The following is a 27,900-nucleotide window of genomic DNA, read 5'->3' on the forward strand; positions in this document are numbered from 1 at the left end:
TATCTTCCGGTTAGACGTAGTCCTACGTCAAAAAAACGAATAAAAAACTTTTTTCTTGACTCGATTATATACAGCGAAAAGAAATCAGAAGCTGTATATAATCGAGTCCGCCCCGTATAATAATGAAAGTTTAGTAGAGATAATAAAAATTTCTCTCGATCATCAGACTCAGGACTAAGCTGTTTAAACATTCGAATAACACCAATCTATGATTTTTTTTTGAAGACTAGCTGACCCGGCGAACTTCGTCCCGCCCAAATAGATTTTTAGATATATTCAAACATTCACGTTTTCTTACTAAGCAAGCGTTCATGGGGCCAATCGAGAAACTCTTCCAAAAAAGACTTTGTTCAAAAATTCTTTACCTTTGAACTACTGGATCGACATATCAAAATAAAACCAATGAGCTAGTAAAAATATTAAACTTGGAAAAAAATTGATCTTGTATTCGTAATGATTGATTCTATAGTAGAAACCCGATTATCCGCGAAGTAGTCCGATTTTTTAACGTAAGACTACGTCTTACATTAAGGGTGCCAAATCAGAAAACACGGTCACGTTTTTATGAAATAAAGTAAACGTTAATAACTATTTTTGCTGCGGACGCATTTTAACGATTTTCATACCAATAGAATCGGAAATTTTCTAAGATTTGTTTGATATGCTATACATTACAATCCCATAGTCTATATAAGGTTTAAATTGATGAAAATTAAAAGCATTCCCATTTCTCCATACATTTGTTCTGTCCATTTGTGTGCTTTCCCGAGCTGAGCTGTCAATAACGGGCAACTTATGCAGCCGCTAGAATAGAAACAACGAAGGGGGATAGCCAAAAGAGAATATTTGCGAAGTAACTTCTTGTATAGTAAGTAAGCTGTTTTTTTTCAATGCCAATTTTCCAGAGAAGATGCAATACTTATACGCTAGCATATAAGTATTGCATCTTCTCTGGAAAATTGGCATTGAAAATTATGGCAGTCGGGGGTAAAAAATACCGACTGAAATATGTTTCCCCAAAACAGACTTCAGAACCAAGGTGTCTGGGAAAATTGGCATTATAAATTCATTCAAATCGGGGGCATTTTTGTTCCGACTGAAATGTGTTTCCCTAACACAGATTTTAAATCCAAGGAGCGGGAATCGACTTTGCAAATAAATGCAAACTGTGAGTACTTTTGTACTCGCTTGCCGTTGTGCAGACAGGAATATGTTTCCCTAACACGATCTTCTAAACTTAGGAACCTGGGAAAATCATGCAGACACTAAAGGTAAATGAACTTTCAAGTTTAGAGCCTCTATAGTATATAAAATAGAAGTTGAAGTTGTTGATTCGTACCGAGGCCAAGGGTACTTCAGCACCCGCATGTTTTTCTTACACTCCGAAAAGTGTTTTACAAAAGCGGGTACGAACACAACACTTTGGTTCGGTCATTCAAGATTAAGCCTTCATATCTTCTGCTCACTGAATTTCTACGCATACCATTTGATGATTTGGCAAAATGATGATAACCATTTGCTGCGATAATGCCTAGTGATTAAACAATATGCGTTCGACGTACATGGCAAAATCGAAAGTGAGTGCCTGAAGTTCATCAAATCAAGCAAATTCGCGGTTCGAAAAGTACGTACACTTGAGAGATGCAAACTTCAGAGGGAAATGTAAAATAAAATAATCGTTTGATAATTATTCCGTTCACATATTTTGTCCTAGGCATTATAACAGACATGAAAGGACTGTTATTAAATTTACTTATTACATGGCATTTAAGCAATCTTTTTACTCACAAAGCAAATATATTTAATTCAATTGAATTCGGGAGCTGTTTAATTCAATCAAAAATTTATTCAATAATAAATGATTGCTTAGCTAAGGTAGTTCCACGTCAACCTTGAGGTTATATCATAGATATAACCCACCCATTTTTTCGTCTTATTCATTAGATATTCATCGTCTTGTAATCAAACAACAGTGTTCACGGGGAACGCTCACCGCTTAAATCGTTCATTCAACACATTCGCAATTGTGTATGTGTTTGTGTGTTTGACGGTTGCTTTGATATGAGTAAAGTGCGATTTACATACAACATCCACGTCACGTCTACGTTCCGTCACGTCACGTTACGTCAGTTATTCTACCATGCATTTCTTATGGAAACATTCACATACACCGGCAACGTAACGACCCGTCAGCATTCGTTCAACGAAAACGACCGGCAGGATTTGTAGAAAAGAATAATTGACGGAGACGGACGGCTCGTTTGGTTTTTGTCTGGGCTTTGTGTCTCGGCTTTTGTTTTGATTTGGTTGTACAGTAATTTATATCTAATTCGACATTAAGCTAATTGAACAGATCTGTGATGTAATACGTTTAATTGGAAATTTTTACCTGTTATTGGACATTTTTGTAAACATTGAGTTCGGAGCCCAAATTATGGCCCCACATTGAAAGTCACCACCAGTTGCGAATGTCTAATTACTGGTCAAAATCGACTCCAATGCGACACTGAATGGTGCCTCAGCATATCGCATGATAAGTAACTTACTGTACTTTTAATGCCAACATATCTCTTAGCTCCAAATTTCGGAGTGAAAATCATTCGCGAATAGCTGAGAGAAATATTCTATTTATTATTATTGTTGAATAAGGGTCGGACTACGGGGTTTAAGTAGTTAAATAATTGAATTCAATGATTTTCATTGAATTTTTCAAAATTTAGAACTGATTCTAGGCATGCTGATTTGAAAGAGGGCATTGCAATTTAAAATTGTTGTAGGTGGCGACACCATGAATAACATTACATAAATAATTCGTTTGACATTTGACGTGACGGTGCTGGTGGAAGCATTGACTGCATGTGTGAATTGGTGGAGACGTTGACGGAACGTAGACGTTCTTCTCCGTAACGTTCTATGTGAATCGCACATAATCCGTCTAAACACCATCCATCGTGTATGGATGTGTTAGTGAGGAGGTGGATGTATGTGTGCAGCTACGCTTGAAAGAAGAAAAATAATTCATACCACTATAGTTTTAATGTCAAATGACAATCAAATTATCCGGAATTAAATAATGGTTATGAGCACGAATGGTAAAATGAAAATAGCATATTTTCACCGCTCTTCTAGGTACGTTCAACAGAAAGAGAGAACATATAAAGGTTCAACTTATGGTCGTGTTTGCAGGTATTGCATTTATTTCTGATGTGACTGTTGGTCACATTATATATTGAGCCGTAAAGGTCCATTTATACGTTGCTAGTAGCTGACTTGTCAATGAGCAGCTACTGACCCGGTGGACTCGCTTGCCAATTGGTTGACTCGCCTTGTTCGTTCACACAGTGTGAGCTGCTGGCAAGAAACTAGATACTACGGCACGGGTTTACCAGGGATGCCAGGCGATTTTTCAAATGTCCATCAAATAGTCAGAAACAGCAATCAGGTCCGAATTTGTCAGATGATTGATCCGAAATCGACTTCTTTATTGGCAGTTCTCATCTTAGGTTTTCAGTTGAATGTATCATTACACAATTTTATAGCGAAACACACGCTGATCGTGTTTAAAAATACATACTTTGTCCTGAATATCTTTGAACTGAAGGTACTATCTGAAAAAAAGCAGAAAGAAAAAAGGATTCGGGCCAGGAATTGGATGCAAAGAAAAGGAGCAACAAATACAATATTTAAGGAACTTTAAGATGAGGATCCCCGAGATTACAGAGCAGTGTTGAGAATAACACCTGGACAAGTGGAAAACTGTTGGATTTAATTGCTTCACAAATACAACGCCAATATACACTCATGAGGGATGCTGTACCTGCAACAGGAAATTAGAAATGACATTGATGTGCCTTTCTTCTGGAATATCGTTCAGATTGTGACAATCAAATTATCCGGAATTAAATAATGGTTATGAGCACGAATGGTAAAATGAAAATAGCATATTTTCACCGCTCTTCTAGGTACGTTCAACAGAAAGAGAGAACATATAAAGGTTCAACTTATGGTCGTGTTTGCAGGTATTGCATTTATTTCTGATGTGACTGTTGGTCACATTATATATTGAGCCGTAAAGGTCCATTTATACGTTGCTAGTAGCTGACTTGTCAATGAGCAGCTACTGACCCGGTGGACTCGCTTGCCAATTGGTTGACTCGCCTTGTTCGTTCACACAGTGTGAGCTGCTGGCAAGAAACTAGATACTACGGCACGGGTTTACCAGGGATGCCAGGCGATTTTTCAAATGTCCATCAAATAGTCAGAAACAGCAATCAGGTCCGAATTTGTCAGATGATTGATCCGAAATCGACTTCTTTATTGGCAGTTCTCATCTTAGGTTTTCAGTTGAATGTATCATTACACAATTTTATAGCGAAACACACGCTGATCGTGTTTAAAAATACATACTTTGTCCTGAATATCTTTGAACTGAAGGTACTATCTGAAAAAAAGCAGAAAGAAAAAAGGATTCGGGCCAGGAATTGGATGCAAAGAAAAGGAGCAACAAATACAATATTTAAGGAACTTTAAGATGAGGATCCCCGAGATTACAGAGCAGTGTTGAGAATAACACCTGGACAAGTGGAAAACTGTTGGATTTAATTGCTTCACAAATACAACGCCAATATACACTCATGAGGGATGCTGTACCTGCAACAGGAAATTAGAAATGACATTGATGTGCCTTTCTTCTGGAATATCGTTCAGATTGTTGTCGATATTTTTTAGAATCTCGAAAGCATCCATAGCTAAGATAATTCCGAAAGTATGTGATGCTATAAATGGCAGTCTAAAAGATTTTTTTAAATTTTATTAATTTCGCCTTGCCAGCAGTTTCGTGTACCAATTTGTCAAATGAAAATGATAGTAGATTTGCAGGTGGAATAAATACGCGTCGAAACCCGACTTAACTCCTGCGCAAGAGCAATATGCGATGGTTACCAAAAATGTCGACCGTTTACAACCCTGGTTCTGATATTCAATGATAGCGTTTATTGTATTTAATGAAAATTTAACAGCAAAAAATATAAATATGACAATTATATTGCAAGCGGTTTGAGCGGTGGTTGGTCAGGTTGTCTCGTTTCAAATATACTGGGTTTAGCAATAAAACATATGCTTCCTATATTTGTTTATAACTTGCGCAAATTTTACACGCGTTGCTCTCAAACGAGCAATTTGTGTGACCAACTAGCCCATCTATATATGAAACAGAATATTCATAAAAATTCAATAAAAATAATTTTGAAAGCGATTTTTATTAACATTTAAAACTAATACATACAATAAACTTTTGTTTTACGTTAGAATCGTTTACTTAATAAAAAGTTTTTTCGATTTGCTTATTTCATTGCATCAGCGATTCGCTCAGATCCCAAGATATCGTCACCGACCAACTTACCCCTATGAACAACTAGCCCCGCCCTACCCTACGAGGAATCGCTCTGTTTGCACAAACGAAAGCGTGAAGTGTAAACCAGAATAACATCGATGGATGAACTCCGTGTGTTCATAATAAACTCTACCAAATATTTACAGTTGCGTGTAATTTGGAAAAATGTACTTATTTCACACTGTTCTCACGTGTAGTGTATTCGGGAGTAAGGTCCATAATTTATGAATAAGTTAGAATACGAGCCAATCTGTTTTCATTTAGGATAAAAAGTAAGAAAAAGTATTTTTTACAACATGGTAGAATGAGGCTGATATTCTACAAGTTTTCGAATTACGGCCTAAAATGTTTTGTTATAACGGCAAAAAAAATTGAAGATTGATTCAAAATCACTTTTGTACAGAAGTGAAAAAATATTTGCAAGACAATAACTCAAGCAACAAAAAAATTAGGTATATATATATATACATATATTCCATGTAACATGGAGTTGTTTCATTTTTGTTTATAGATTATTGTTGGTTTTTATGTGTGTATGTTGTACCTATGTATTGTATGTATTTTTTATTCAAATAAAATAAATTTTAATTAATTTAATTTTTGATTCAAATGGAATAAAAAAAAAATTAAATGCATTTTGAATGATAAATCATGTTACATATTCAACAAATTTTTCGCTTTGTGGCCAAAATTCGAGGAACGTATCTATCCCGTAAAACGAGGTATGGGTGCACTGGCGATCCTTTTTTGTGGGATTCCTCATTCATGACTCTTTTTGTGCGATTTTATTATAAAACCGGGACTTGAATCACGCAATTAATAAACTCGAACGAAATCAACCACAAAAATGAGGAATCGCACAAAACAAGTTTGCCTGTACGTATATCTTCATACAGTATCCTGTTGAAATATTCCATTTATCACAATAACACATACATATTTTGAAAGAGGCTGAGTATAAACATATCTTCCAGCGATATGAATTATTTATCTTGGGTACTATTCGTATACATTCATACATTTGTATAAACTTGCAAACAGAAAAGTTTCCGGTTATTTACTATAAGCGTCTCTGCTAGGGGCAAGGTATAAAACTTATCATTATAGGATAATTTATTTGGTTGGATTCAGAACCATTATACCACGATTGCTGTTTGGGAAAATTTCTTCTCAGCGAAAAACAAAAGTGAAATGAAATGATTCAACTAAATAAGGACGTTCATTTACATGGCCAACTTAGCCAACTAGATCCCAAATCCACATAATATGAGCCAATAGTTTCTTCGACAGCATTCTCGCGAATTAAAGTAGTCCATAAAACACAAACGGTGGCGTAGCAAGAAAATCAAGGGAGGAACAAATATCCTTACTCTTTATCGATCGATTACAGGTCCCTTTCTCCAGCATTGCTCTGTTCACAGTATGCCATCGGAAATTCCATTCCACCTTTGCTGCCTGAGTCATAACCAAGTCAGCAATTATCCTTGAGACAGCCAGGACCATGATGTCACCAATCTGGGGCCGTCTGCCCAAAAACGGAATTCCGTTTGAAGCATCGTCGCGAACTTCATCTCGCAAGATTGTCTTCGATTCTCGCTTTTCATTAGCACAATAATTGGAGATCCCTTTCCCCCAATGGCAGCTGCATTACTCACATCACTATCCGCGAAACAATGGCACTGATCATTTTGACCAACTTCGACCGCTCATAGGCACACTATTTAGTCACGAAACCTGTATTTGCCGTACGCTGCTACTAGGATAATCAACGCGCCGATCAAATTAGGCTGTGATATGGTATTTTTCTTCGACTTGACTCCACCACAGCTAACAAAAACTCGCGTGTAGCGCATCCGCTCACGACCAAAAGCCAACTCAGACCAGTCTTGGCAGTCAACAACTCTCGTTGCAGCGGTTTGAGATCTGAGAGGGAGATATGGGATGACGATCTTTGATAATGTCGTAAGCAGATAAATAGTTGGCGCATTCAATTCATCAATCATTATGGAACTTTTAAACCTTCTTAAAGCCAAAAAAAGAAGAAGAAAGAATAATTAAGGAAAAAAATCGAAATTCATGATTGATTGAAAAATGTTGTTAAATTACTGATTGTTGTTTTAATTTTTAAACTGAACACAATAGAAAATAACAAAATATGTGTATAAGGCTGATGTCACATTAGGCGGATTCACCGCCGCGGATTCCGCGAGTAGAACCGCAGCGGAGGATCTACAGTGTATTGTGAATTAGCCATGACACACAGAGCGGGGTGGTTTTGGAAGCGATTTCCAAATTTTGAATTAACTGAAAAGTTTAAAGTCTCTTTACTACAAAACCATTCTATTCCAAGCTCGCTCGTGATCAGTCTCTTTCAAGCTTCAAGCAAATAATACCCTTCTGCTTTCTTCCGTACTGTTTCCATATACCGCTCCCCTAACTGTGGTAACGAAACGGCCTCACCTTTGGATATACTTCTATGCGCCTTGCAAAACACATCGAATGAGCTTTGAGCCATCTACACAAAAAGACAATAATTATTGGTACTATTGTATCTTGTGTTATCACTCAATATTAAGGTTTATGGTTGTTAGAGTGGTTATTACCTGAATTTTGTGTATCTTGATTGACTTGATAATGGTTTGAATACTGTCATGTTCAAATGGCTTCCCAATTCTCCGATTTCAGTAAATTGGAAATATATAACTCAAGATAAAATACTTAAACGGTTTTACTGAATTTGTAGTAGTCATACCTAGCGACAGTTTTGTAAAAATTAAACAAATGTGTTTGTTAATTACTAATTAATACTGCTTTAAATGGATTTTTTTTTCTAATTTTTTAAATTTACAATTCAAACCGTATACTAAAAATATACTAATTATATTGCATAATATGAAGTCTACTTTATTTTGAAATATGCCCTTTCTTCACGTTCAGAAACCAAATAGTAAATGGTGAATAATTTGAATATCTTTCAATAAATTCGAATAACAACACTTGGAATCTTGGTATGTGAATTCAAATTACGACATTTTCAAAAGATGTGATTGTTTTCACTCTCATTTATACTAACTCTCTTTCTCTCTGTTTCTGACAAATCAGCTCTCACACCCTCGCTGCGGGGATGCACCGAAACAAGAGAATTGAAAACAAAACAAAATCGGTACGAGCGGTACGAGCATTCACAAGCAGCTGCTGTCGAACTGTCAAATGTGTGTCACGTAGATTTTGCGGTGTTTATGAACATGAGATTTCAATCGACTTTGTGTCGGTTCCATTAGAGTGAGAAAGGTACGAGTCCGAAACGTATATGCAAGAGTGGGTGAAAACATGGAGTTGAAACACTTGAAACAGTGAACTAATTCCGTAGTAGATGTGTTGATAAAAATGTCTGTTAGGCCAACGTAAATAGAATACAGGGGAGTACAGTAAGTAACATTTAATGCGACAGTTAGCTAATTGAACAGACCTGTGATGCGATACGTTTAAGGGTGCTCATACACTGTTTGACTGAAGCCAAATATTTGACTATTTTTGACAGATAAAATTTGATCAACGTGTACTGATCAAATATTTTCGACACAAAACACGATATCCTACGAATTCCAATTCATAAGTTTGAGGGTTGCGGGCTTAATATATTCTGCGGGGGACATCAATCGATCGCTAGGTTGTTCCACAGATTATTTATCGATTCCACTGCATACTCAAAATGTTTCGGTTCCCTTGTTTGGAGTTTTTCGTCCAAGTGAAATCCGTATTTATCATGAGGAAGTATTAAACCTGTTAACTCCCGGAAAGAGGAGCCATCCGACGTTCAACTCGGTTGAAAGCACTGCGTTCTGGAGTATTTGCAACAACGAATATTGCATCAAGATTCAATTGATTAAAATGATAATTCGCCATATCTATGACCTTGTTAAAACGAAGGCTTTCGACTAGTCCTCCGTCCACATTGATTATGATTACTGACTTAATTAGTCCTTTATACAGATTTTTTTCGAATTCAGGGAGCTCACTAACTTTTTCTAAAATCGACCCCATGCGTTCAATTACTGTTGTCGAAGACAGTGCCTTCCTGAACAATGACCAATGTACCCTAGTTTCTCTCTGCATCTGTGATAACCGATGCAATAAGCTTATGTTTAGCAGCCACGACAAGATCATGATCTGGAAGATTATAGCGATATTCGAAATGAAGTATTCGGTGCCTGCCTATGACTACTGTTCAGCCCATTACAACACGTGCTTTATCATCTTGCCTCAGGAAACACACCTTATTCCGTTCCTGAATCCAAGTCAGCTGGTCAATCATATAGGGGTTGATTTATGTATCTCTATTAGTGCTTAGATATTGCGTGAACTGAATATAAGCCAATGCCCTTCATTCGTTTCTCCATTCATGAACGGTGCTCCCTTTGAACCATCCAACAACGAAATGCTCGGCGAATTGCCTTGATTCGCTGCCATCGACATCGGTGAACCATCAACATTCTAAGCTTGAATTTTTAACGAGGAGCTTGAGCATTCTAAGCTCATTCTTTCTTCTATTCGTTATAATATCTAATCGTGGATGTCATCCACTCACAGCTGTAAACTAAATACAGGCGCTTGTGCTCTCTTAGTGGGCTGTGGGTGAGCCTTGGCTGCACGTATGGTGCACGGGAGTAGAATTGAATGGAAGCATTTTTCTGGTTTCGCATTTATCTTATTTACAGCAAACTACCGAGTTTAAGCGTAAAGTTTATAAAGCTTTTTAATGGCATAATGTTTTGATTAAAAGTTACGTATCTTATTAGGTAATAATACGAAACTTTAACTAGTACTGTTAGTTCAAGTTTTCTATTTATGACAAGTTAATTACCTAACAATGGTTTTAGGCTTGAATTATCTCCACCAATATAGGTTTATCAGAAAATCATCATAATTTTTGAACTTCAATAGTTGGGCTATGTTGTTTGATCTAGGAATGTATTAGGATTACATTTTTCTTAGGTTTTGCAACTGGAAACCGGAAACCGGAAAAATATTTATTGCACACGTAGAATATCATATATGGCTGATTGTAAAACACGTATAATGAATTTATTTGGCAAACACTGTTAAATCATTGTCACAATGATAGATTCCCAGACAAAATATTGCCATACAAATGAAATACAAATTTTTGCATAACTCGAGAATTAGTCGAGCAAACGAAACCAAATTTGGCATGTGCAGGTTTTAGGGGGCACGAAACGTTTCTATGGTGAATAGACACTCCTCCCCCTTCTTTAAGGGACAAAACATAAAAACCAAATACAATTGACGAATTTACGTTGGATTTACAACCAGATGGCGCAGCGAGTAAAATGAGGATGTTTTGTTTTTTTGGTATGAAATTCGTTCAAATTTTCTATACAAATCAGAATTTATCTTCAAATTTCCCGGTTTCATGTATTCTTTCCACGCTGAAAAGGTTAGAAAATCATCATTTTACAATGTGCTATAAATATTACGAGGAATGGCTTGTTATAAGTATTATAACTTTAATTTTTTTCAACTAAGTAAACGATGAATAGAGTGTTTTGCGCTAAAAATACTGCAAATCCTTCTCGTATCGACCCCTACATAATCAATGATATCAGCCAATTTGATATGATATCGATATCATCGCAATTATCCATAGTATCAATAACCGGTATGCATTATAAAACATAAAATTTTCGAAGATTATCTATGACTTTGGTAAAATCGCTTGTTGAAACCATCGGCAATATACAAAACAATCATTTTCTAACCATATACTGACGACATTTAGTGGCTGAAATGAATCTAAATTGAAATAAAATGAATAATCGCCACCGAAACTTGCTTTTCAGTGCGTAAAATAAACATACACCCTCACTTTTGTGGTTCTGAGCTCTAATGTAGATGTCGCATGAGCTGATTCAGCTTTGCGTAAATTCGTCAATTGGCGATCTAACGTACAAATCTACACCTAGGCAGCGCAGTAATGATGGTTTTAAATATACGGTACGAAGTTTGCCGGGTCAGCTAGTTTAAGAATTAAAAGTGGAATTTTGTTACGTAACGATTACGACTACACGAAGTCTGGCCATAGGGACCATGGTGATCAACAAGCCCCTAATCAAAGCGCAGTAATCAGAATAATACCTACACCAGCGGTATTTAACCTTTTTTTTCAAAGGGGCGACAAACACATGTCAGGCATGGTGTCGCGGGCCGCAAAACAAAAATTAATGTACTACGAAATTATAACCAGCGAGAAACAAACATAAAAATTAAAGAATGAAACACTTTAGTACAAACATTTGGTAGCACTGGCAAGAGCCAAAAATGAATGCTTTAACTGAGTGAGGAGCGCGGCCTTTCACCAGTATTTCTAGATTTTTGTGTATGGGTTCCAAACTACATACACACCAGAAAGCCTACCGGGCCGCAGGTTGAGTATCGCTGATATACACGGTAGGTTCGAATGCAAAAAGCCTTGGTAGATTTTTACAATAATTTATTGTATCCTCAATATATTTGCCAACATTAATACTATTCAATCGGCACACCCGGGAATATTTCGGATGACTACCTCCAAGCGTCCGTTTCGTCTAAAGAACATCATTCCTTATCAGAACTTGACGTCTCCCTTCCGGATAAACTGTGTTTCTAATAAAAACTGCTCTCTTTGTCAAACACCGCTAACCAAAATTGATTTCGATTCCCTTCGAAAAATTCAATCGCAAATGATACGCTGTTGTATCACGCTCATGAATATTGTGTACTCTTTAAAAAGTGACAACGAGTGTGCACGTAGTTCGCATTGCTTATGCACTTATGCTTCGCTCCGTAAACTGTTGGATCTTAGGATAGGAATGTGCGTACCCGACCTTTGATAGCGGCCCTACATACGGGACAGTTCGTAACCGCTGGTGCGCATTGTACGCAGGAAACTGAAATGATTTATACACAAATTTAATGCATCCTCTTTCTCGTAATTCAACAAATACATACCAAGATGACCACAGGGACAGAAAACCACGCCAACTTCGTCGGCCATGCAGATCTTACATTCCCGGGCCTCCTTCAGTCGTTTGTTCTCCTCTTCTAGCAGATGCGTTTTATCATCTTCAACGATTGCGACGGTGGGATCCGATTTATCGCTTGTCTGCATCTGCTGCAGCTGCTCAGGTACATTTTTACAGTCGACTCCAATGGTGGTGTTGACTAAGCTAGAGGTAGGTGGCAATGATGGTGAGCTAACGCTGGCGTCTTGTGCAGCAGGATCAACCGTTGGTGAGGGCGTTGAAAATGTGGAACTGAACGAAGACAAATTTGGATCGGCTGAGGAAGATATAGCAGTCCACAGCAATCGTGACACCCCGTTCTCGATACGACGATCGACTCGGGAGGATGTTGTTGGTTCGAGCTCTTCATCTTGAATTTGACCATCCAGAACAGCTTCAATCAGAGCCTGTGATTCCGCGAAAGGTTGACCGGTTGTTTCTAGTTGTCGTTTTGTAACCGCGCGAATTCGACCAGCATTCAAACCCATTGACAGAGCTAGTTGTACTGGCTCTGTGCCCAGCGCCTCATCAAGGCTCATTGTCACGTTGTTTTGGGTTCCAATTTGCATTTGTTGCTGTTGCTGACTGCTGCCGTTATTTTTAATCTGACTCTGAACATTCTCGATAAAAAGTTGTCCCTTCACCAGTTGTACAAACTGACATTTTGGAAAGCATCTCGCATGTTCAAACCAAGGGTCGTCATCCGCTAGCCAGAATCTCAATCCACCGTCACAGTAGAAACAGTGAACTTCGTCTGCTCTTCCCAAATAATAAAAGCCAGCCTGGGATAACCGTTCTGGATCCTGAACGTGACTCATTGCCCAATTTTCGAAAGATCGCACTCTCGAATCCAACGAACTGAACTGAGGCGCGTGAGGCGCCTTCACCGGTTGTATACCAATGCTGGCATCCAACACTGGGTTCGAGCTAATATTGTACGAAATAACTTTCACGCAGTTCGGGAAGAATTTTCTGTGCTCCGTGAAGGGATCATCGCCTACTTCCCACTGGCCGATCACTCCTTCGCACCAAGCGCATTTCACTTGATCGGCGTTGTGAATATAATAAAACCCAGCTGTGGCCAATGCGTTGGGACTGATATGTGCCACTGGCCAGTTGACAAAAGTTGCTAGCCGACATTCTTCGCGCTTAAGCTCGTTCGCACTGAAATTGCGAACGTTGTCTGTGGCTTCGGGATTCAGCAGGAAATTACAGTTAGGACTTACTACGCGATGTCTCTCATGAATCTGCAATAGAACACGTCAAATTAGCAAAAAAAAAACGGCAGCAGGAATGAATCCCCATAACTTACATTGAACGCAGAGTTCCCGAGGAAGATTGATACACCGCAAAAATGACACTTCACTTGCAGAAACTGATCGGTAGCGTAGAATCCAGCCTTTGCCAGAACATCAAACGGATTTTCCATTGTCCATTCCGCATGTTCCCATTCATTGTATGTCCTGCGACGATTGAATTCTACGTTCATTTTGCTTTTTTTTATAAATCCCAATCGTCACACACTCGAAACAAAAATGTAAAAGCTCTGAACCTTCGACCTCACGAAAAACCGAGCGAGCTTATCTCTAATGTTGAGTGCACTACATAAAATCCCCGTGCGATATAATCTTTCAACTAAAAATTCAACAAACAACAATGAAAATCTTGATTATATCCTGTTCATGCGTCAATGTATGTATGCCTTCACGAATGGCTGATTTTCCTCTCTTTTCACGACCGAACTCCCAACTATATTTGTGATTTTTCCGTCCAAAATATGGACTTCATCGCCCAATTACTGAACTGCTTGCAGCAGCTAGTCATTCGATTTGATATTAATGCATTTTTAGGCGTATTATGCTGAATTTCGACACAGAAATAGTAAAAATTCCTTGAGCAGTTATTGAATAGAGCACAGTAAATAATCGATAAAAAACTTTTGCTAACTACAAAGGAAAAGAAGAAAAATCTCCATCCAGAAGCAAAGTGTTCACTACATCAGCAACCTTGAATCTTCCAGATGTTTGCTCCAGGGGTATGACTAAAACGTCAAATACCTTATATTGCCAGTGTACCAGGGGATAGTAACTTCAAGCAAAAAAGTGGGACCGATTCGAGATTGCTTTTATGTAGACAGTGAACTTTTTTTACACTCTAAAAATCGAACCGACTTGCACTGACAACTGAATGATATTGTCAATTTGTGCGAGATGCCTCAAAACAGCTGGGAATAAATATTGTTTATATACAGTAAGTTACATTTAATGCGACGTTTAGATTATTGAACAGACCTGTAATGTGACACGTTTAATTGGACATTTGTGTAAACATCGAGTTCGTGGACCAAATTATGGCGCCACATTAAAGTTGCCACCAGACGTCGACACTGTACCACTCCCATCGCCAATGTTCAATTACAGGCCAAAATTTCCTCCAAAGCGACACTGAGTGGTGCCTCGGCATGTCGTATTAAATTTAAATTACTGTATTATGTTGTTATTTATGTCATAATGCATAATGTCATAAGCAATGAACACACATTTATTTTCCACTTGCAACAGTATTCACGATGATTGGATGGATGAATATACGACTCCTACATGCATCTAGTACAACTATTGTCATGCGTATATACGATTTACTACAGACAACCCAAAAACGAATGGCGGAAAACGTTCTTAATAATTATGATAATTAATATAGATTCTTGTAAATACATGTATGTTTGGAATATTACGTTAAAAATTATTTTTATGTCAGAATATTTCCGGTTTTAAGAAAAGTGAAAGTTAAAGTTGCTTTTTTTTATTTTTAACTTTTAAGAACGAAAGATTATCTGTTTGCCGGTCTTTTGAGTTCTGATAAACATAGTGACAAAATAAATTAGTTCAACTTCGCCATTCAATTGCATTTAACTCAAAACTGTAGACATGAGATTATGAACTTGACAAACCAAGCTGCCAAGTATGCCATCCCAGCAAACATTCAATCGTATAACTATCGTATATAGAGCATCGAATATCTGATATTTTGGGTGGTATATGATGCGCCTAAATAGCATATACAGTAAGTTACCTCTAATCCTCGACATACCGAGGCACTACTCAGTGTCGCATTAGAGGTGATTGGCCTGTAATTGGACATTCACAATGATAGTGGTACAATGTCGACGTCTTGTGGCGACTTCCAATCTGGGGCCATACTTCGGGTACCAAACTCGATGTTTACAAAATATCCAATTAGAGATGGAAAAGTCCTATTATTTGTATCCCATTACAAGTCTGTCCAATTAACTAAATGTCGAATTAGAGGTAATTTACTGTACATGCAAGGTTATTACGCAATACCTAATAACATAATAAGTCTGTTGTCATACGAATATACGATTCATCGCTGCCATAAAAAATGGCGGAAAATATTAAAGTAAAATGTTCGGCCCGGGGAATCACCATTTTTGTATGTATATAGAACCTTTATAAACATTATGTTTGTACAAATAGGAATCAATCAATTGACTTTCAGGGACATAAATGTTTGATATGAGTGGGGCCACGCTTATAAAATTGCTCCGATGGGATTTGAACTCCAGATGTTTGGATTATCAAGCCGCAGCTATCTCGTACGGCTACCTGAAATATGATTCTAGGGCAATTAAGGTTCATACATATGATACGAAAGAGTTGCACTCGGATACTTCATTCCTGATTGTTTATTGTGCTTTAGTGGAAGTATCGCAAAATTTATATAGAAATGGTTAAATAAAATTCTGTACTACATGTTTCAAGTAATCAAATAACATGAAGTAAAAAATTTCATTCATATTTTAACAATTTAAAACTGCCTTCGGGCCTGCCCAGTAAACATTTAATCGTAAAAAAAATTCGAGGGGTTGTATCAGAGACACGACCGCTTAGAACGTAGGGCTACGCAATCTTTTTTCTTTTGAAATTTGATGGTTTATCATTTCGAATATTATTTGCGAATACGTCGAAATTTCATAAATAACTCTCTAGTAAAAAAATTTTTGCCCTTGCGAGAACAATACGCTATGGTGATATGTCACAATTCGTTTCTTTATAACAATGCACGCATTGCACTGAATATTAACGAGTGGCATCTTCCGTGCATCGCCATCGAAGACGAATGAACTCTCTGAGCTTCAAGTGTCTATAATTCAAAAGAAGAAGAAGAAGAAGTGCATCGCCATTCAACAAGCATCAAAAACGGGTCTAACAGATGCATACAGTTGCAGTGCTAAAAATGAAACATCGCAAGAATTCCCGTTTATGAAAAATCGTTTCTCGACTCTCGGTCGATACCGTCAACAAAGTTTCTAAGTTCTATGTTTTGCGCAATGAAAACAAGCTACACACAAAAAAACAAACACTGATGTTTAGAAGCGACCTAAAATCATTTGTACTCTTCTCTTTTTTCGCCTGCTTTACCATGCCTCGGATGGTTGTGTTAATTGCAATGCCAGATGCACTTCAAGTGAAATATTCACTAACCTTCACATCTCGAAGGGATACATTAAACACAAAACGAGCAGAATAAGCGACCTTTGTTGTTTCGGGCACAGAAATATTCTGAGAATTTTCCTTAGAGGAGATGCAATACTTATACGCTAGCGACAGCTTACATACTATGCAAGGGTGGAGTTTACTTCGCAATTTTTTTTTTCGATCCCCCTTCGTTGTTTCTGTTCTAGCGGCTGCATAAGTTACCCGTTATTGACAGCTCAGTTCGGGAAAGCACACAAATGGACAGAACAAATGTATGGAAAAATGGGAATGCTTCCCATTTCATCAATTTGAACCATATACAGACTATGGGATTGTAATGTATAGCATATCAAACAAAAAAAATCTTAGAAAATTTCCAATTCGATTGGTATACAAAACGTTTAAATCCGTTCGTAGCAAAAACAATTATTAACGTTAGCTTTATTTCATAAAAACGTGACCTGTTTTCTGATTTGGCACCCTTAATGTAAGACGTAGTCCTACGTTAAAAATCTAAAATTGGAGGCGATATACATACATCTAAGACACATTACTTGTATGATGTGTATAACTGGCATATGCATATGAAATTGGAGGCCATATACATGTATATGGGGTATATGATGTAATATAAACGATAATTATACGATTTATTATTTTCTAGGATGTATGTATATCGTCTTCACGATTGCATGTATGGGCTGGCTAGGCGCATCATATACACGTACAGTCGTACTTCGGTCGTTTTGGAATTTGTTTCTTACAGGTGTTGTTATCGATTTCAGTGCAATTCAACGAGCGATAACAATAATAATCAGTCTTTAGAACGAAATGCTGATATTTGGATTGTTGTTTATTAGTTAGTTTCAAATTCTTATAGTGCAACGTAATAAGTCCAATGTGCAATCGCGGACAATCAAAACGTCCAATGTAACATTTTTCGCTCCTAGGCTTTAACCTTAATCTCAAATCACGGGTCGACAGTTACGATTGGTTTTACGGAGTTATTCTTGACAGCTAGTGGTGAAAACAGTGATAAAGATCGATATCTTTTAAGACAAATCGCGAAATAATGTTCGGGTCTTCAACTTCGTTTTTCTCGAGTTGGTGAAAATGTTACATTGGACCTTTTCAAAAGTTACGCGAGATTTCAACGATTTCAATCCTCGCCAATGATATATTGGTAAACAAATGACGCCATATTGATTTTGATTTTGGGTAGCCTATATTCAATTGATGTCTAACCCCTGGTTTGCTCGGCATTTGACGTTTGAAGCAAACATGACAAACGAATAGAGTTCCGTACACTCTTAGGAAACATTGGTATATATACTTAGAAAAAAAACTACCAAATACATTTGGTAATGCAAAATTAGTAGAATGTACAAATTTTTTGTACATATTGTCAACAAACCCGCATCCCTACCAGTATATTTTACTCGATAACATTAGTAAGCTTGGATATTGTCATATCTGAAAACTGGTGAGAAAAGCGCGTATTAACCATTTTCATTGTTCCCATAAGGCAATACGGAGGTATAATAAGGATATAATTCTGATACGTGCATTTTCGGCGAGAAAATGTAGCCGATATTGGGCTTCCGAATCATGGTTCTGCTTGACATATGTGTTTATTAGTACGGTCGAAAATGACTACACTGAGAGGAATAATTAGTATATATTACAAATTCTTTAGTAATTAATACCAACTCGTTAGTCATTTTCTACCGTACTAATAATTCGTATATTTTACGCGAGTAAATTAGTAAATACAAGTGTCAAAACATGTACCAAAATATCGCGCCAACTTCGATCCTTCTTTCGGGATTTCGTGCCAACGCCCAATTTATTGATATCGGGTTGCATTCGTTTATTATACAATACAATAATGACGATATAGAGGTTATATTTTGTTAATTTATTTCCATCGAATAAAATTCCAACATAAAAAACTGAACACTTTAGCACTTGTATGGGCACAAGTTTACGCTTGCACAACTTGCAAACGGGTATACTTCCACGTTCGGAGCATTTTGCTGCTGGATGATTGGCATGTTGGTAATGGATATCTGCGTTCGTATTTTGTTGCCAGTGCCGTCTAGATAGATTATTCAGCACAACAATTAGTATATATTCGGTGTGGCCCTTCATTTCCTTTCGGCGAAAATAGCTTCGCGACCGAGAAGAAATAGAAATGTATGATTATATTTAATTTAAAACAAACTGCTTACCTCCGAATTGTATTACTTTCATGAGAGGAATGGTGACTGAGAGCTTTGCTCTACACAGTTGCTCAGATATGACAACACTCTAACTAACGCTATCAAGTAAAATGTACTAATCTCTCGTATGAATGTATATTACATCTGACATTTGCTTTACGAAACTTTGGTAAAATGTACTAATAATGTGTGCATTCTACAAATGTATCGACTACTAAAGATTTGGTAGCTCCAGTTACGAAAGATTTCTTCTAGTGTATAGATTGGTAGTATTTACCAAAAAATTCGTTATATTTACTAATTATTTCTCTCAGTGTATGACGAACTTTTTGGTAAATATTACCCAGCCGTACGGCACCCGCCATGTTTTTGGTGCCAACATCTCAAACGTCAAAAGTATTTGTTTTCTTCAAAGGAGCGATCCGCGTTGACGGCATTGTGCTTCGTTTACTAGTTTAGGGGAGCGTCAAAGAATAGCTGATTTTCAGTCGGAGTGAACGTTTTCAAAATTAAAATTATGAATGAAAATTAGCTTTTCCATATCAAATTAGTATTCTATTTAAATAAAAAACATTTTTGTTTGCAGGTGGTGAAAATGTCTCATACGTAAATTGTTTTTGAAGACAATTTTATATTATAATGGAAAATACAGCAACAATGTTAGAATTATATAGCCATATGGTTGAATGAAAGTCAGAAATACGTGTTTCAAGTAATTAAATAACATGATGTGAAAATTTTCATTCAAATTTAAAAATTTAGAAACCGGCTTCGTGTCTTCTAATCTGATAGGGATTACACTAACGAGTTTGGGACCCAATTAATGGCCCTAATTTGAAGTCAACACCATCGCGAATTATCAATTTACCCAGAGATTAGACATCAATTGAATATAGGCTACCCAAAATCAAAATCAATATGGCGTCATTTGTTTACCAATATATCATTTGCGAGGATTGAAATCGTTGAAATCACGGAGATAGCGCTGCTTTATTTCCAACTGCATGAGCGATTTTCATATTTCGGTTTCACATGGAGGTGTTCATATTGAACATGGAGTTTAAAGTTAGCCACTATTCGACTATATGACCGGACCGAGTTGTAAACAACAGTAATTGACAGAACCAAAATGTCAGTGAACCGCAGCAATATTGGGTACACTGGCAATATAAGGTATTTGACGTTTTAGTCATACCCCTGAATTTACCACCATCTGACATATCGTGATGTCGATGATGAACTTTTAAGGCCCATTATACATTGCTAGTAGCTGACTTGACAATGAGCAGCTACTGACCCGGTGGAATCGCTTGTCAATTGGTTGACTCGCCTTGTCCGTTCACATAGTGTGAGCTGCTGGCAAGAAACTAGATACTACGGCACGGGTTTACCAGGGATGCCAGGCGATTTTTCAAATGTCCATCAAATAGTCAGAAACAGCAATCAGGTCCGAATTTGTCAAATGATTGGTCCGAAATCGACTTCTTTATTGGCAGTTTTCATCTTAGGTTTTCAGTTGAATGTATCATTACACAATTTTATAGCGAAACACACGTTGATCGTGTTTACATACTTACATACATACTTTATGCTGAATTTCTTTGAAGTGAAGGTACTATCCGAAAAATCAGAAAGAAAAAAGCATTCGGGCCAGGAATTGGATGCAAAGAAAAGGAGCAACAAATACAATATTGAAGGAACTCTACGATGAGGATCCCCGAGATTACAGAGCAGTGTTGAGAATAACACCTGAACAAGTGGAAAAACTGTTGGATTTAATTGTCGCACAAATACAACGCTAAGATACACTCATGAGGGATGCTGTACCTGCAAGAGTGAAATTAGAAATGACATTGATGTGCCTTTCTTCTGGAATATCGTTCAGATTGTTGTCGATATTTTTTAGAATCTCGAAAGCATCCATAGCTAAGATAATTCCGGAAGTATGTGATGCTTTAAATGGTAGCCTAAAAGATTTTTTAAAATTTTATTCATTTCGTGAAATGAAAATCGATTTGCAGGTGGAATAAACACGCGTCAAAAATTAAAATAATGAATGAAAATGTACTTTTTTAAATCGAATATGTATTCTGTTTCTTTGAACAATACTTTTTTTTGCAAGTTGTGAGTGAATTTTGAATGAAAATTGTGCCTGATAATGTTTCTATATTAGAGATTCTCAAGAAAACTATCTAAAAAAGAAAGCATGCCCCGCCAGCGTTCAAAACAGAATAACAGTGATTTCGTTTAGAAACTATGAGGGTTTTATTTGTTTTTCCAATAATTTTCAAGTCTATAAATATCTTCTCATATTTTAAAATATCTTAAAAATAGAGACATTTCTTAACATTTGGCATCCCTGATTCGAACGCTGAATTCTGTTTTTGACGTTTTGAAGCATGCGAGTGCGAGTAAAGGCCCATTTATACGTTTCTAGTAGCTGACTTCACAGTGAACAGCTACTGACCCGGTGAACTCGCTTAACAAATGGTTGACTTGTCTTGTCCGTTCACACAATGTGAGCTGCTGGCAAGAAACTAGATACTACGGCACAGGTTTACCAGAGATGCCAGGCGATTTTTCAAATGTCCATCAAATAGTCAGAAACAGCAATCAGGTCCGAATTTGTCAGATGATTGATCCGAAATCGAATTCTTTATTGGCAGTTTTCGTCTTAGGTTTTTAGTTGAATTTATCATTACACAATTTTATCGCGAAACACACGCTGGCCGTGTTTAAAAATATTTTGTGCTGAATTTCTTTGAACTGAAGGTACTATCCGGAAAAAGCAGAAAGAAAAAAGGGTTCGGGCCAGGAATTGGATGCAAAAAAAAGGAGCAACAAATACAACATTGAAGTAACTCTACGATGATGATCCCCGAGAGTACAAAGCAGTGTTGAGAATAACACTTGAAAAAGTGAAAAAAATGTTGGATTTAATTGCTCCACAAATACAACACCAAGATACACACATGAGGGATGCTATACCTACATGAGTGAAATTAGAAATGATGTGCCTTTCTTCTGGAATATCGTTCAGATTATTGTCGATATTTTTTTAGAATCTCGAAAGCATCCATAGCTAGAATAATTCTGAAAGTATGTGGTGCTACAAATGGCAGTCTAAAAGATTTTTCAAAATTTGATTTATTTCGCCTTGACAGCAGCTTCGTGTACCAATTTGTGAAATGAAAATGATAGTAGATTTGCAGGAGGAATAAATACGACTCAAAAACTAAAATAATGAATGAAAATCTACTTAAAATCTACTACTGAATTTTGAACGAAAATTGTGGCCCATAATGATTTTATATTTAGAATCACAAGAAAACTATCTCAAAAAGAAAACGTGCCCCACCAGCGTGCAAAACAAAATAAAATGAGTAAAGTTAAACGGTTTATTTGTGATTAAACATAATAATGTACTAAAAGCTAGAAAATAATTAGGCAAGTAGCAGTTAGAAGTTATCACACCTCTCCTTCATTAGTCTAGGGCATTGATGAGACTAAAATAAAATCGTGGGACATATGATGAAGTCACTAATTGTGGATAATGAAAATCCAACGTGCCCCACGATTTTATTTTAGTCTTATCAATGTCTTAGACTAATGAAGGAGAGGTGTGATAACTTCTAACTGCTACTTGCCTAATTATTGTCTTGCTTTTAGTACATTATTATGTTTAATCACAAATAAACCGTTTAACTTAAAAAGTTTTTTTTACTCATTTTATTTTCTAGTTTTTAGTACATTATCTGTTTCATTAGAATATTTCTCTACAATAAAGCCATTGAACTGTATTCTATTAGTCAAAAAATTTCATTTGATACCGATATTGAATGGATTGCAGAAAATACATAGTTTGTTCTCCAAGTCAAGTTCGTTGGTTTGATACACATATCTCAATCAACCTTTTTCTTTTGAGATGATATGGAATCAGCTATTTTGAAGCGGCGGCCAAATTGGATTTTTCAAGATAAGCAGTTTTAAAATGACAGCAGAGATAAAGGTATTTTATAAATTCGGTCAGTTCCCAGTTCTATTAATGTGGGACAATCCTACAGACATACAAACATACATACGAACAGTTCAAGCTAAATAAAACCGTTTAATAAAGTAATTTGCTATTTTGTGATTGCGGCCATCTTGGATTTTTATTTTTCATGATCTACTGTGATCTACTATTCAAGCCCTTTCATTTGATACCCATATTAATCGAAAATGAGAAAATATGCAGCCCGCCATTTGATAGTGGCAGCCATCATAGATTTGCATTTTTCATGAATAACTGTGTTCTACTAGTCAAGCCCTTTCATTTGATACACATAATAGGGTTTTTAGAAAATATGTAGTCCGCCATTTTGTAGTGGCAGCCATCTTGGATTTACATTTATCATAAATAACCGTATTCTGCTAGTCAAGCCCTTTCATTTGATACCCATATTATTGGGGTTTTGACATAATATGTAGTCCGCCTTTTGGTAGAATTTTGATGGATTTGCATTTTTCATAAATAATCGTGTTCTACTAGTCAAGCCCTTCCATTTGATACCCATAATAATAGGGTTTTTAGAAAATATGTAGTCCGCCATTTTGAAGTGGCAGCCATCTTGGATTTGAATTTTCCTTAAATAACCGTAGTCTGCTAGTCAAGCCCTTCCAATTGATACCCATATTGATGGGGTTTTGGAAAACCCACATTGATGAGGTTTTGAGGAAGAAAGGGATCCGCCATTTTGTAGCGGCCGCCATCTTGGATTTTAAAGGTCATGAAATACGCAGTTTTGTAATGACTACAGAGATAAAGGTGTGTTCCAAATTTCAGATCAATCGGTCAACAGGAAGGGTGTCAAATTTCTATTGATGTGGGTCAGCGCTACAGACAAACATCTTACAAACAAACAAACATACCAACATACAAACAGATTACAGGGCAAGCTAAATAAAACCGTTTAATAACAACGATTCCGTTTAGAAACTATGAGGTTTTTATTTGTTTTTCCAATAATTTTCAAGTCTATAAATATCTTCGCATATTTTCAAATATCTTAAAAATAGAGACATGTAAAGACAATGTAAAGATTTGGCATCCCTGATTCGAGCGCTAAATTCTGTTTTTGACGTTTTTAGGGATGCGAGTGCGAGTAAATTCAAAAAACTTTGAAGTAGCTCGCACGCCGAATCACACATGACACTAACTGGCATGATGTGTTCACACGGTGTGAATAGCTGTACTGCAGTAACTGACTAGACCGACTCGTATGCTTACTCGCACCGTCTGAACCCGGCTTAAATCAAAAAAAACTTTGAAGTAGCTCGCACGCCGGATCACACATGACAATAACTGGCATGATGTGTTCACACGGTGTGAGTAGATGCACTGCAGTAACTGACGAATGAAAATACTCAAGGTTACTAATGCTACGATGTAAAATGTACGAATCGTTGGTAGGGATGTACATTGAATTTGACATCAGTATTATAAGACTTTGGTAATATGTACAAAAAATATGTTCATTTGACTAATGTTTCGATTACTAAAGATTTGGTAGCTGCATTTACTAATGTTTTCCTCCAGTGTAGGAAGTTCACATACCAGGCATAACAGTCAGTTACTCAAATGGTACAAAATTGCGTGACCGGAATAAATCGTCGCAGTAAACAACTGCAACAGAAACAATCACTTAGAAATGTTGTGGCGCAGGAAAAACATCATGTGTATAAATGCCTCACATTTCTGTTATAAATTTATTCTCTAGTTTTCGAAAATTATTCTGAGGTCTGTTATTTTCCCCAGCGAGTTGATATGAAATCATAACCACACATCCAACCAAAATGTAAATAATTCATTCGCTAATCATATTTAACTCGAAACAATCGTCAAATTCGCGAAAATTTAAAGAAGGCGGTTTTGCAATATAAAATTTGCACGGAGATTTTTAAGTTATTCGATTAATTCAAACACGACGCTCTCTTAACCATTCGGCAGTACATTTCACAACACAAAACATTTACAAAAACTCGCCAACTCGCCGCGTTCGAATTGCGTATACATACTATGTCAGGTCCGGGCGGTTTGCATCGTAAACGAATGAGCTTTCTCGCAATCGAGCCCGCGCCCGCATCACATCGCATTCACTATGTCCTCGGCCTAACAAGCATATAACGCGTAGACATGTTATCTTTCGACTGAAGTGATTACCATACCGTTTCGTTTAGATTTAAAAGGTATTAACGCTAAAAATCTTGTTTTACCGGCGTAACGCTCTCGTTTTCGAAACTGGAAACCCCAGAGCAGAAATGAAAAACGTAGTCCTACGTCAAAAAACATTGATTCAGCAAATAGCCAATCTGGCATCAGTGTATGCAACACCAACTTTCCAAATGCTTCTCATTTGTCGTTGACTTTGTACCCTGTGTCGATCGTCTCGCTGATAGTTGGACTCGTTGAATACGATCAGTAATTTAGCGCATTTATTTCACGGGCTAACAGCATTTCAATTGGTACAAAATGTTGCTGAAATTCGACAAGGTAAATGAAAGTGCAATACAACAATATCATATTTCTATCACTGTTGCTAACCGGTTATCTTGTATTGCGTATCGGTAGTATTAAATGAATATATTTTTCATTCGTGTTGGCAGAGTTGATATTCATATGCGGTATTTATGTAATACAATCTATGTATTTGTTTCTCAAGGTCGTCGTTCAAGGAATACGCCGGTACTCGTCCAAGAAGAAGGATGTCGTCATTGTGGCCGCTACAAGGACTCCTATTGGAAGCTTTCAGAGTGCTCTTTCTTCGTTATCAGCTACACAGCTGGGCGCTGTGGCCGTGCAGGGTGCAATCAAGCAGGCAGGAATAGCTGGAGGAGACGTACAGGAAGTTTATATGGGCAATGTTAATGCTGCTGGATTGGGTCAGGCTCCAGCTAGACAAGCGGTCATTTTCGCAGGGCTCCCAAAAAGCACAATCTGCACAACTGTTAATAAAGTGTGCTCATCCGGGATGAAGAGCATTATGCTCGGAGCGCAAACGTTGATGCTGGGCCAACAAGATGTTGTCCTGGCGGGAGGAATGGAGTCAATGTCGAATGTGCCATATTATTTGAAGAGGGGAGCTACGCCCTACGGGGGAGTTCAGCTTCAGGACGGAATTGTGTTTGACGGACTGACCGACGTTTACAACAAATTCCACATGGGGAATTGCGCGGAAAATACTGCGAAGAAGATGGGTATTTCCCGCCAGGATCAGGATGAATTCGCTCTGAACAGCTACAAGCGTAGTGCTGCGGCCTGGTCTGCAAAGATTTTTGATGCAGAAATAACGCCTGTTACCATCCCTGGAAAGCGCGGCAAGCCGGATGTGGTTGTTAGCGAAGATGAGGAATATAAACGAGTGAATTTCGACAAATTCGGTCAATTGGCTACAGTGTTTCAGCGTGAAAATGGAACTGTAACTGCTGGAAATGCATCTACTCTGAATGATGGTGCTTCGGCTACGATTCTTATGACAGCAGAAGTGGCCGAAAAGCTCAAGTGCAAACCATTGGCTCGCATTATTGGATTTGTCGATGCCGAAACCGATCCGATTGATTTTCCAATAGCGCCTGCTTTGGCAATTCCTAAATTACTCCAGCAGACCGGTGTTCGGAAGGAGGATGTTGCCATGTGGGAAATTAACGAAGCCTTCTCGGTTGTCGTAGTCGCCAATCAGCGCAAATTGGATTTGGATCCAGCTAAGGTCAACGTTAATGGAGGAGCTGTATCGTTAGGCCATCCGATCGGAATGTCGGGTGCTCGTTTGGTTACCCACTTGGCACACAATCTCAGGACTGGCCAGATTGGATGTGCCTCGATCTGTAATGGAGGTGGTGGTGCTTCTTCCATCCTGATTGAAAAGCTGTAAGGTTTAGTTGGAAAATGTTACAAAAAGTGCTTCCATATTTTCTGTACAACAGAGTATGTATCTTCTATGAAATCAGGGATTTGATCAAGACAAAAGTGCATTTATTAGGTTTTCATTTTTATGTATTCAAGTGCCTTGCGAAGCTGATTTATTTTTGAAATAAATTCTATCTGCATAATAAATAACATTGGATTTTTTTTGTTTCTTCCACACGTTCGAACTTATTCACAGATCTAATCCTTCGCCTATCGATCCAGAATCAGGACTCAGAAAACCTGTTTTGACGCTGTTTACACACGATCATTGTTCGTTGTGCGACGATTTGATCGGAGAGTTGGAAGCTAGATTCTCGGGACGCTATCGCCTTGAAAAAATAGACATCACCCAGAAAGAGCACATCAAATATTTGCGACTCTATCGGTACGACATTCCTGTGCTGCACTTGAATGGGCAATTTTTGTGCATGCATCGTCTGAATAGTGACCTGCTTGAGCGTAGATTGACTGGGTTAGAACAGCAATAAATAGGAAAGAATGGAAAAATATGGGTTTCGTTTCATTGTTTTTTGGAGGTTTGTGATACATGTTCTCGGTCAAACTTTAGATAAGGTACAAAATTGCTTGAAATGGTACTGGTACGGTCGCAGAGAATCCGTAGTTGATGCAGGTGGTCACGATTGTTGTGTGCTTACCATGCATCCAGTCTGATTCTCCCTATAATGGTAAAAGTCGCCTCAAAAGAACTAACAGATATTTTTTTCTTTTGGTGCTCGGTTTATACAGTGTCAGCTATTGCTAAATCCGCCGAACATGT

General features: G+C 37.4%; 3 protein-coding genes across 4 annotated transcripts in view; 1 reads left to right on the forward strand and 2 right to left on the reverse strand.

The window, feature by feature from the left end:
- Nucleotides 1–7,278, reverse strand: part of LOC129770881 (receptor expression-enhancing protein 2-like) — a 77,164-nt gene extending 69,886 nt beyond the window's left edge. The window contains exon 1 of the mRNA XM_055774049.1: nt 7,048–7,278. Within this exon, the coding sequence (XP_055630024.1) occupies nt 7,048–7,079 (32 nt within the window). The 5' untranslated portion in view covers nt 7,080–7,278. The remainder of the gene's footprint in view (nt 1–7,047) is intronic.
- Nucleotides 7,279–11,900: 4,622 nt separating this feature from the next.
- Nucleotides 11,901–14,460, reverse strand: LOC129766919 (death-associated inhibitor of apoptosis 2). Its single transcript, XM_055767519.1, has 3 exons — nt 13,766–14,460; nt 12,401–13,700; nt 11,901–12,339 (listed from the first exon to the last, which is right to left on the reverse strand). The coding sequence occupies exons 1-3, from the start codon at nt 13,940–13,942 to the stop codon at nt 12,251–12,253; spliced, it is 1,566 nt and encodes a 521-aa protein (XP_055623494.1). The 5' UTR covers nt 13,943–14,460; the 3' UTR covers nt 11,901–12,250.
- An 11,093-nt stretch (nt 14,461–25,553) lies between these two features.
- Nucleotides 25,554–27,615, forward strand: LOC129766421 (acetyl-CoA acetyltransferase, mitochondrial). 2 transcript variants are annotated; one of them, XM_055766951.1, is made up of 3 exons: nt 25,554–25,709; nt 25,879–27,083; nt 27,319–27,615. In XM_055766951.1, exons 1-3 carry the CDS (start codon nt 25,689–25,691, stop codon nt 27,608–27,610), a joined length of 1,518 nt encoding a protein of 505 aa, XP_055622926.1. In that variant the 5' UTR covers nt 25,554–25,688; the 3' UTR covers nt 27,611–27,615. The 2 variants fall into 2 exon arrangements, with proteins under 2 accessions (XP_055622926.1, XP_055622927.1); XM_055766952.1 differs by lacking the exon at nt 27,319–27,615 and having other exon boundaries at nt 25,879–27,268.
- The last annotated feature ends 285 nt before the right edge of the window (nt 27,616–27,900 follow it).

Source organism: Toxorhynchites rutilus, chromosome 2 (genome assembly GCF_029784135.1).
Source record: "Toxorhynchites rutilus septentrionalis strain SRP chromosome 2, ASM2978413v1, whole genome shotgun sequence".
In the NCBI taxonomy this organism is placed as follows: domain Eukaryota; kingdom Metazoa; phylum Arthropoda; class Insecta; order Diptera; family Culicidae; genus Toxorhynchites; species Toxorhynchites rutilus.